This window comes from Parasteatoda tepidariorum, chromosome 3, assembly GCF_982258835.1.
Source record: "Parasteatoda tepidariorum strain Cologne lab strain chromosome 3, Ptep-v5.0, whole genome shotgun sequence".
NCBI classification, from domain to species: Eukaryota; Metazoa; Arthropoda; class Arachnida; order Araneae; family Theridiidae; genus Parasteatoda; species Parasteatoda tepidariorum.
The window spans coordinates 109,797,096-109,808,687 of NC_141757.1; the positions used below are offsets into that span (position 1 = coordinate 109,797,096).

Sequence of the window (11,592 nt, forward strand, 5' to 3'; positions counted from 1 at the left end):
TTTCTTCTCTCCCCTTCAAAAAAACATTTTTTTGCAAGCACTTATTAAATATTTTATTTAAAAAAAAAACTCTTTTCTGAAATTAATTTTTTTCCTTTTCTGCCCATGCCAGATTCAATTCAAAGAATTGAAATAAAATGTGATATTCATTACCTTCTTTATGCGTTTTAAAATTTACAAATGTAAATGATTTCCTTATTTTTGATATGGTGCACTTTTTATCATATCGTTAATTTATTGAAAATTCTTACTAATCAATGATGAATTTAAAAAATATTAAACTAATTTGTAAAATATTTAAAAATATTAATCTGAATTGTGAAACGTGAAAAAGTCACTTCAAACTTAAAATTTTAAATCTATTGATTTATTAAGATCGAAATCAGGCACTTCCAAATTACTTTTGCAATGAAGCTTATTAAGAGAATGTACGCAGATTTATTTTTGTAAAACTCAGTATTTTATACTAAAACCTAGAGGTAGAAATTAAGAGCACGTTTTCACTGATCTATCTATTTACGCATATCTATTGCCCTTTTTTTAAAAAAAAAAAATTTAATAAAGTGAATCTAAATGAAACATTGCAATACAAAGAAAGTGAATTGTTTATTATTAATTATGATGAAATATGCTATTTTGTGACAATAACACATAGACCAAAATATGAAACTGAAAATCAAAAAAGATAAAAGAGTATACTCCATGTCATGTAGCTTTTACTGGATGTAAAGGCTACATCAAAAAACACTTGATATTGCCTTTACATCAATTATCTGTCTGGAGGACTGCCTTTTATTATTTTATGATCGTTCAATTCAAATTTAGTCCTGCTGCAATTAACCAACCTTGATTCTGAGCCCTGCTTCAAATCCTATTAACAGAAATATTGTTTGTTGAAAAACATATTGTTTTACAAATGCATTATATTATTTTATTGTTTGTTTTATCTCATGTGTATTTCTTCTTCTTTTTTGGAAGTCTCTCTCACGCCATTATAGGCTTCATATATTTTCTGACCATATAATTTTTTTTATTTCATAAATTTATACGCAGATTTAATCTTACTTAATGTCTCTTTAGATAAATAATTTGATTTTTATTCAGTTTTATAAAGAGCGATTGGAAATCTTTCTATTTCTTGATAATTATAACGGCTAACTTTTATTTATTTAAATGCAAGTGTAGAACTAATTATTATTCAGTGTCTCAGCAATTAAGTAACAAAATCTATTTTTAATCTTTCTTTCTTCATCCACATAAAACATGAGCATATACATTATTAGGTTTACTTTCATTTCTAACAAACTTCACAACCTTTAATCTTTCACCAAATTATTCAAATATTAACATGAGAATTTCTAAAGAACTTTTCAGCTTTCAATCTTCAGCCAAATTATTTAATAATTATCATGAGATATCGTGGTGTCGGCTGAATCGGCTTGACTTTTGGCAGTGTTCTTTTCCAATAATGCACCTATAATGGATTTCTCCTGTATCACAAAGTGTCAATTGAACGCTTTAACTTTTAAATTGGCTCACGATTAGGCAGGTCAAGGGGGACTTATCTCCCACGGCGTGTTCTGATTAAAATTATTCAAAATTTATTATTTCGATTAAAATGTATTTTTGTATAAAAATAATCTTTTTATTTGCATTATGAGCTCTGCATTATTATTATTCTTTAATGAAATAAAAGCTTTATTCTGATTAACATCTCATTTTCGTCACCTGCAATTTAGTATCATCCTCCACTCCATTAATTTTGATTTCTGCTATAATCAACAAAAACCATTTCTATTTCAATTAGTCACCCACACCAACCTCAAAAGTGTTCTCAGCCTAATGCCTGAGTTAAGTAAAAATTGTATTGAATAATTTTAATGAAGTAACTGCAGCATTTATTTTTCTTATGCAGACTCCACTGCATGTAGCTGTCAGTAAAGGACTCTGGAAAGTAGTGAGAATTCTTCTGATGGCTGGTGCTAATCCTGATATTAAAGACACAAATGGAAATACTTGCACACACTTAGCTGCAATGCACAATTTTCCATGGTGTTTAAGTGAAATTTTGCTTCCCTTACTAGTAAAAGATAAGAAAAGAAAACATCTTCCAAATGTAAATCTTTTGAATAACGAGGGTAAATGTTTTACTGATATTTATTTTCTTAAAACATAGATGTATTGTATCCTACTTAGTATTAATTTATAATTAAGCTTTTTATTATATTTATTATAAACTGTTTTCAGTAAATTTATGTTCTGCAAATTAACTTAGGTGCTCCTTTTCACTATGAACACATACTTTAACTTATTATTTTTTTTAAATGACACTGGAAAACAATGTCTTTCTTAGTGCTCACTTTTGATTGAATTAACTGAACGAAAATATCACATTGTTGGGAGTGCAACGATCACAATTGTGCAACGATGTGATGCACATCAATTGTGCAACGATTTGAAAATCGTATAATTTATTATTGTGTCCATAGTCATTGAATAAGTAAATAATTTATTTATTTTTTTAGCAAAATTACATCAATCAACTTTTCTTAACAGTTATTTCCCCCAGCAACTTTACTTTTCTCTCCCAATTCTAATAATCTTTTTAGAAACTTATGCCTGGCTATACAATTCAATAGTGTTTAATAGAGCTGTATTCTGTTACGGCCAATTTTTTTACATAACATTGGCAAAGTTTTAAAGACTATTCGCCTTCTGGTTTAATTTCACTTCATTTGAATAATTTTTAAAATTGCTGTCATGCTTATGGATTTAAGATAGGATTCAACTTAGTTTTAACTTTATGGATTTCACCGAGTTAAAATCTTCTTTTTAGTTATTTTCTAGGTCAGGGGTCGGCAACCTTTTGAAATGAAAGAGCCAAAAGTTACAATTTTACAAAATTTCCCGCGTTTAAAGAGCCACTAAAAATATTTGATTTAATACTATAGAATTTTTTTATGTATATTTAATTTTTAATTAAAAAAACGGTTTTGAATACATTTATTCTTTATTTTTAAAATACGTTAATAATTTTTTTAAAATTTAGTTTTCATTTAATTTTTAATTTTTTTAAATTATTTCTTTTGGGGGGGATAAGAATACTTGGTTAATTAAAATTCGATGAAAATTGTAAGTTTTCTTACTAATTCTTGTCAAATTTTTAACAGAAAACGCGATTTTTTTTCTATTGAATGTGCAGCGAAACACAATCTTATCAGATAGATTTTATAAAAATTTTTTTTAATTTTTCATAGCAATTCCGCAATAATATTCATTTATATTATATCAGAATTTTTTCACAATTTTCCTTTTTTAAGAAATATGTACCGTCTATTCTTGTAATTGTTAAAAAAAAATTTTAAGCACTTAATTATTGAACATTTAAATAAATTAAAAAAATTTTTTGTCAAAGCAAGCGTTAAATCGACTTATGATGAAGTGCTAGAAACGATGGTCACATACTTTTTCTATTTATTGTAAAAAATTTTTAAATTTATAGAGCCTCGAGCTTTCTGACTCAAATAATTTAACATTTTTTTTAAAAATTAATTTAATAAAAGTAATTGAAAATAACGATCTTCTATTATTTTAAATATCTTTTATACGCAAAATTACAACATTAATGTATTTGATTATGAAATTTAATAATATGCAGGTGATTCGGAGTGACGGCTCTTAATATGCATTTAAAGAAATTTTGTTTCAAGTGAACGCGAAAAAGAAAGGATAGAGGTCACACGTTGGAATTTTAACTATCGAAAACAAACTAATCACTATTGAGGAAGGCAAGTGTAAAAAGGCGATTAACGATTTTTTTACCAAATTAAATAACTTTATAAATTAAAAACTTTAACATTCACCTGGCAATTAAACAGGCCTGTTATTATTACAAAGATTATTATCAATGTATTGTATTAGATATTTTTTAAATTCATATGCTTGTTTTTTCCCTTTTAAATTTTAATTTACTACTTCCGCTGAAGTAGATTTTTATCTTTATTTTTGACAAGGTTTATAAAAATTTATATTAAGGGTGGTCTTTTCATAACATCATGTTTTACATAATAATAACATGTGATACATATCAAAGGCTTTGAAAAATGTAGATGAAAATTAAATTAGTATTTGTTCATTAAACTGAAAAATTATCAGACATCAATTATGACTCGTGCATTTTTTTTAAAATTCTTAATCTAAGTAGGATTCTTTTTTATGCATTTCAAATATTATATGCGTATTTATTTAATTTTAGTAATCTTATTTGCGAACAATTATTTTTAATGCTTATTTATTACTAAAATTTTATTTTTCATTTTTATTTAATAATTTATTTATTTTTATTATTCATTTTATAATTTGCATTGTAATTAATATAAGAGCTGTGATTAAAATCTTGAATGGGGATATAGAAATAGTTCTTTTTTTTCTAGGGGGGGGGGATGAACTAGTTTTGGAAGTACAGATAAATTTTTTCATGCATTCTTGCCTTAAATAATTTGTAGAATGCTAAATTTTTTATCCGAATATTTCTTTATATGAAAATAACACTATATAAATAATAAATAAAATTTAAAAAAATTTAACTATGTATTCAAACATTGTAACATGATAAATCATAAATAAATATTTGTAAAATTTGATGATTTGTAAATAATGCTTTACCGAAGAACGTTTAATTTTTTTTTTAAATATTAAATAAAAAAAAATACCCTTAAATCGCAAAAAAAATTTTTTTCTAGTTAAGGCAGTTAAAGTACAATTTTGTTAATTATTTATTTTGTTAATTATCCTGCCTTTTAATACAAAACTGCGAATAGAGTTTTTACATAATTACAAAAATATTAAGTTTCTTTATACTAATAATTAACTTAAACAAATGGAAAATTGTTAACTTAAGTCTAAAATATAATATAAAAAACATTAAATATATACGAAATACATCAACGTAGTAACAAAAAAGATTTTTTAAAAAACTGAAGCTTTTCTATTTTTAAACGCATTAAATTTTTAATAAAATAAGCATTAGTATAGTTTTGTTCATAAAGGATTGCAGTTTGAACTTATTATAAAAACAAATACTACGAACAAATATAGAATTTGATTTTTGAAATTTCAATCAAATAAGATCTATAAAAAATTATCTCAACTGAAAAAATTACATTTAAAAGTAAATTGCTATTTCAAACACAAAATTAAAAAGCTTAGTAAATAACTGTTTTGAAAAAGGAAAAAGAATTCCTATATTTAGAATTCAAATGTGATTTATCTATTTCTATCTCAAGCTCCTACTAAGGAATATAAATAACATAAAAAATTTTTAATTGCTCTTTTTTCTTTCTTTTAATCATTTTACTGAAGAAAAGAGATTAAAATTTTTTTATCTACTTCAGAAAAATCAATTTTTACCCATATATATTTTTAAAAAAATAATTTTTTTCTTCTTTTTTGAAAAAAAGTCTTATACCTAAATTTTGAAGCAATAATTGAGGAATTAATTTATTTTGAAAATAACATATTTAATGCAATTTAATTTTACCTTAATATTTAAACAATAAGACTGCAAATAGTAAATATTCGTAAAATATTTATACTTACATTCAATAATAATATTAATTTATAAAATACGCTTTGAGTAACTAAGTACTTGTAAACTGGTACTGGACAGGTCAGTGAAGTAACTGGAAAGAAACTGGAGTAACTGAGTGAAAAGAAACGACAGTCATATAGAGAAAACCACAGCTGTATATGCATTGAGCCCTTTCCTTCCCCTTCTTAACGACATGGACAAAGATATTGTCTTTATTCTTAGAAAGAGTAAGAGAAAACGTGAGAAAAAGGCATTTCTAGCTAAATACTTTTAAAACACCCTGGATTTTTTAAGTTGACAAAAATTTCCGGGGTTTTGTCTGCTGTTTCACAAGATCAGAGCCGCGGGCATCATCCTTTTTTTGTGCCTTTTCATAGTGTTGGTAACGGCATGCTCAAACAGACAACAGACTTGATACTTTTCTGGGTGAATACTCGGAATCGAGTCGGAATGAGACACCCCTCTAACCCCCGTTAACGACGGGCCTGAGCGTAGCGGTTTGTAATTAACGATTATAAAAGAAAGCTCTTGAGAAATTAGGTACTTAAAAATATTTTTTCTTATTTTTAAGGGTTTTGGTAACAATTTATAAATTTTTTCGTATGGAACTGGAGAGCCGCAGCTTTACATCAAAAGAGCCACCTGTGGCTCGCGAGCCACAGGTTGCCGACCCCTGTTCTAGGTGAACGACACATAATTTAAAAAATTTATCACAAAATATTTAAGAAATTCCTTGTACATTTTTAGGGCCTTATATAACATAGCAATTAATTACTATGTTAATTAGGTGTTTCTACCCTAATTAGATTCTTGATACAATGCTATTTTTGTATTGTTTATTTTATAATTTTTTAAATTTTATCTAATGTAATACATTATATCTATCATGTTATATTTGTTTTATCACTTAACATTATTATTATTTTTTGATACATAATAAATCCTCTCCACTTGAATTTTTTCCTTGATTAGTGATAACTGGAAGCTGATTAATATTGCAGCAGATTTTTTCTTAAATATATATATATACAAATATCCATGCATTATAAACAATGAAATAGATATACAGTCGGACCCCGATTTAACGAATTTCGTGATTTAACGAATTTTTTTTCAACCCCAGCAGAAACAGAGTCAAAAACCCCTAATTAACGAATAATTAACCCCGAATTAACGAATTATTTCAGCATCCGGAAAAAATATTTTTCAGTAATTTTGATCAGAAAAATATTGCATTTTTTTGTAATTGGCAGATTCTAAAGGGAAAAAAATCTTTCCTGGGAGGAATAAAATAGAAAAAGTGCATATTCGTCTCAAACAAAAGAAAAGCCCGCAACAGGGAAAAACAAAATTCGTCGTGGGTAGGTGGGCAGAGTCAATAAGACGTTACACTTGCAAGGTCATTTTCTGGGGGTTTGTCACGTGGACTATGAGTCAAACAGGAAATTCCTTTCTTATCTTAGATAGTCGTTTATAACTAGTAATTTTTAATAATACATATGTACAAAAAAAATTTTTTTTTTTGAACCCCCGATGTTACGAATGACCCCGATTTAACGAATAAAATTTCCGGTCCCGATGAATTCATATAAATTTGTCCCTTTCAAAAACTATTTTTAATAAGTTATTAAAAATTAACTTTGCATTTTCTTTAATTATGTGTTTTTTTTTTTTTACATATAAAGGTTTTTTTAGAAATCATATTTTAAATTGCGTTCAGAAAAAAAAAGAATATGAACTGTTGAGATATTCAAGAGTATTTCAAAAAATATAACACATTGAAAACTTTCAAAACATACATAAAGCTACACTACAAACTGCCGAGTTTCACAAAAAATAATCTTCATCTCCATTCAAAAAATTCGTACTTTTTGAAAGATTTTTCAATAAAGTTATTTGAGTTGAAATGTATCAGAGAGAACAATGTAAAATATATTTAACTTGAAAAATTCTGTAGACTTAATAATTTTTTGTTTGTTTTTAGTTTTAAAATTTTCTTATTTCTTATTTTTTTTCAGTAGTCGATTTAAACACCAGACATACCGAAAATTCGCAAATGTGTAATCAAAAATAGGAGAGTTCGACTTAAACAATGTATTGACTTGTACACTGGTATCTATCATAGATTTATCTCAGTTGTAGGAACTTTTTGAAAATTGGTTGCACGGTATTAGTAGTTGTTTTATGTTGATTTTAGTATCATAATTTTGTTAAATTTCATTTTTTTTAAGTATAGTTTAACCGGTCTGTAACGAAAACATAGGGAACAAAGCTCGTTAAGCCCCGAGTCAGATGACCTTTGAGTTTATGATATGTTCACGATTTCAGCATCTGCTATGGTTCGCATCACTAATTGGTTCTTCGGAGATAAATATATCAGTACTGTAATGATTAAGATAGGTACTATATTTGAGAGAGAAGGAGGATAGAAAAAGATATACTGAAGACAAGTAAGAGATGAGACAGGGAAGAAAGCCGTGTATTTCTAGCTATAGCTATGCATAACTATAGCTATAGCTGGTTTTCTGATTCATATAAGGCAGATGAGAAATCTCACATACTTTTTATCGATTGACAAATGAAATATCCACAAACAGTTGTACTTTTTCTCCCAGCTTCAATAAATTAATTTTCAAGAAGTTTATGAAAAATTCCTTAATAAATTCAAATTATGCCTGTGACAATAGTTTTATCTAGGCTTTTTAACATCATACCAAAACCAACCGTTTTGTAAAACTTCCTAACCCTTTAAATTGAAATTCACAATGAACATATTAGGCTGCCTTGTTTCAGTTTTTTATATTTTTCTTAGTTTTATTTAAATTTATTTATTTTTTTTTAATTTATTTTATTTAGGTTTCTCACCGTTGCAGCTAGCAGTCAAAAAGGAGTCTCAAATATGTGTTAAACTTCTTATTCAAGCTAAGGCAAATCTGAATATTTTTGATGAGAAAAGTTGTTCAACTCCACTTCTATTATCAAATTTATTGCGTTTTCAGGTTAGTGTTATTTTTTCTCTCTCATAAATCTATGACAATTTATCCCACAATTCCAATCTTAGGAATAACTTATTTAGTTTAAAATTGTTAACTTTTTTTAAAATGGCAGAAAAAAAAATTTGCTTCACTGAAAAAATAAATTTCAAACTACAAAAAAAAACAATCTTTGTTTTACAATTAACAGATACTGCAAAAGTCCAGCTATCTAGGAAACTGAATTAATTGGTATATTTTAAATTTCTGATTTTTTTCTTCTTCTCCATAGCATGGATTGGAATTTTCGAAAATGCTCAGTAAAATACGAATCAATTTTCGATAAATGCCCCTTCACCTTTCATTTCAGTTTGTCATTAGTTTTTATAAGCCTGAATTGCAATCATTTTATTTTGTGGAGCATTTTCTCTTCTGCGCTGGACCAATTTGGTTAGCTTCCTCACATTTTCCAGTTTGCACTTGTATAACAAATTTTATCTATTGAAGAATCAAAACTGGTGAATATTTATTAAGATTTCTAAAGGCTCTGGAGGAAGAACAAAAACTGTTTCATTTAGACTAAGCCTCTTTTCTCAAAGAAAGACTAAAAATGTAATGAGAGGAAAATGCACAGTAGGAAAGTGAAAATTCAATTAAACAAGGAAAAGAAAAAACACAAAGATCAAATATAAAAAAATTAAAAAATGAAGAGAGAAAGAAAGAAAAATAAAATAACTTAAACAATTTTTCCACACAGTAAATAAAATTGAAAATAATTTATTTTTAATTGCTAAATTATTCTTGTTCATAAAAATGGGAACATTTTTATAAAAAAAATAAAGCTTTTTCCTATTATTTCGGTACTTCTTTTTATCCTGTTATTCCTTATTATTTGCTGCTTTTCGCATTTTTTAAAATCATCTTTACGATTGATTTATTGTTTTTATGACATTAACTCTTCTCGCTTTTTTCACTAACCTGACAACCCAGGAAGCAAAATTAAGAGAGTAATTAAAGGTCAAGTATTATATTGCCTGTTTTTACGGATTGATGGGGGGAATCAATAAAATATTTCTAAACGTGTAATGGATTTATTGGGAAATTATTAAACTATTTATTGATATAAAATTATTTTCAAACGAATCTAACAGAGCAAAAAATTACTAGAAAATCATAAATCGCTTGCATGAGACATTTTCCACTAATCAGATCATTTTGTTGGGCAAAATTAATTTTTTCTAAAATGCTGGATAAAAATTTTGAGACAAGTATGGGTACTTTCAGAAAACATAACACCAATTCCTTCTTACAAAATCAACATTAGAATTAGCTTATTTTTGGTATAAGATGAAAGTGTGTTTGTGGTTGAAATAGTCCCAGGTTAGAGTCTGGGCTTTGTTATAACTACATATTTTTAATTTATGGAAAATGCAGTCTGTTAAGAGTGTGTTATTGTCTTTTAAAAAACAAATATATGACATAGAAAAATTCATTATTGGGTAATTAAATTTTATTCAAAACAACTTCTCCATCACAATAAAATTTTTTAAAAATGCAACGACCGACTTGTGACACAAATTTAGAAACCTTCCCACTAATATGACATATCCTCCTTCCATTTCAAGCACTTCTTTTGAATTAGAGAGAACACTCTCTTGTTTAAAAACATAGTTTTATAAATAGCAATTTTAATGCAACCTATATGATTTGGTTTTGAACCTGAACCAAGTTATTAAAAATAGTTCCAAAACGCGAAGTGAATTTTCTATTTAACGAACTTTTCTACAAGATTCTCTTTCCCTATTTTCCAAAATATTTCAAACTTGTTAACGCATTTTATGGGGGAAATGAACTTGAATTAATTTTCGAAGTCACTGCTTTTATGTAATGTTTTACTGCTTTCTCTAAAAGTTATTTTAGAGAAAGCAGTAAAATATCCCTTTTTGCTTGCATTGCAAAGGAAAAACTCAGTCCAAATGAACGGATTTTATCAGTAACAATTAAACTTAAGAACGCACATGCAGTTTAAAATTATTGTTATAATAAATGCAACTATAATTTTATACATAAATTCAGCTTTTTTTTTGGTTGAAAATGAATGTAGCATGATTGTGTAACCCTGGATAAGGTTTTTCTCTATTCTTGCTTGCAAATTTCTTTTATGATTAAGATTTATAAAATAAATAGTAGATACTAGTTTACAAGATAAAGGTGCATCAATTGCTATTTTAATTATGCCTAGCGTTTATGAATTTAAAACCTGTTTTGTGTTGCTTAAGTAATTTAAAAGGTGATTTTCTGTTTAACGAATTTTCCCTATAACGAACTCATTATCGGGATTTAGCGACTTCGTAAAATAAAGGTCCGACTGTATATCAAGCCATATATTTTTAAAAAAATTTCATTTAAGAACAAATTGGTGTATTAGTTCAGAAGTTCTAATGCATGTGTAAAATAGCAGTGAAGGGTTAAAAATTATGTTAAAATGACAATCACAACAATGAATATGGTTTGTCAATAAAAAAGTTATCTGATTTTTAAGGTGACAAGAAACTTTCAAAAAAGCAAAAATTTGTCAAAAAATCGATATTTTACATCTTTGAAATCTAGGCATTTAACTGAAAATTTAAAAAAAGAAAATTCTGGAATAAGAGCAAAATTGATGAAGTTATGGCCATTTCAGTTTTGACCACGCCCCTTTGTTTACCTTTTTTTGTCTGCAGATAACTGTTAAAATTAGTTGAATATTTTGTTATTATTTTTAAAATAAATTAAAGTATATAATTATTAAACTAGTTCATTAGAAAATATTTATAGGTATTTATATTAAAAACAAGAAATATTTGTTCAGAAGTAAAATTTGCAATGAAAAAGTAGTAAAAGTCATTTTTTTCAAAATGTCGTTTTTGACAAATTTACAATTTTCAAACTGTTCCAGCGTAATGAATTTTCATTCTATTGACCTGAGAATTTAATGCTATATATTTCTGAATATCATTAACATTTTGTTGGAAAAGTTTTTTGAATTAA

At 26.6% G+C, this 11,592-nt stretch overlaps 1 protein-coding gene across 9 annotated transcripts in view; it reads left to right on the forward strand.

Annotated features, from left to right (window-relative positions):
- The window catches only part of LOC107454790 (uncharacterized), a 130,767-nt gene that overhangs the window by 32,534 nt on the left and 86,641 nt on the right, over window positions 1-11,592 (forward strand). For all 9 annotated transcript variants that reach the window (XM_087159916.1, XM_087159922.1, XM_016072086.5 and 6 more), the window contains exons 13-14: window positions 1,916-2,138; window positions 8,447-8,589. In XM_087159916.1, coding sequence (XP_087016042.1) covers window positions 1,916-2,138; window positions 8,447-8,589 — 366 coding nt within the window. The remainder of the gene's footprint in view (window positions 1-1,915; window positions 2,139-8,446; window positions 8,590-11,592) is intronic.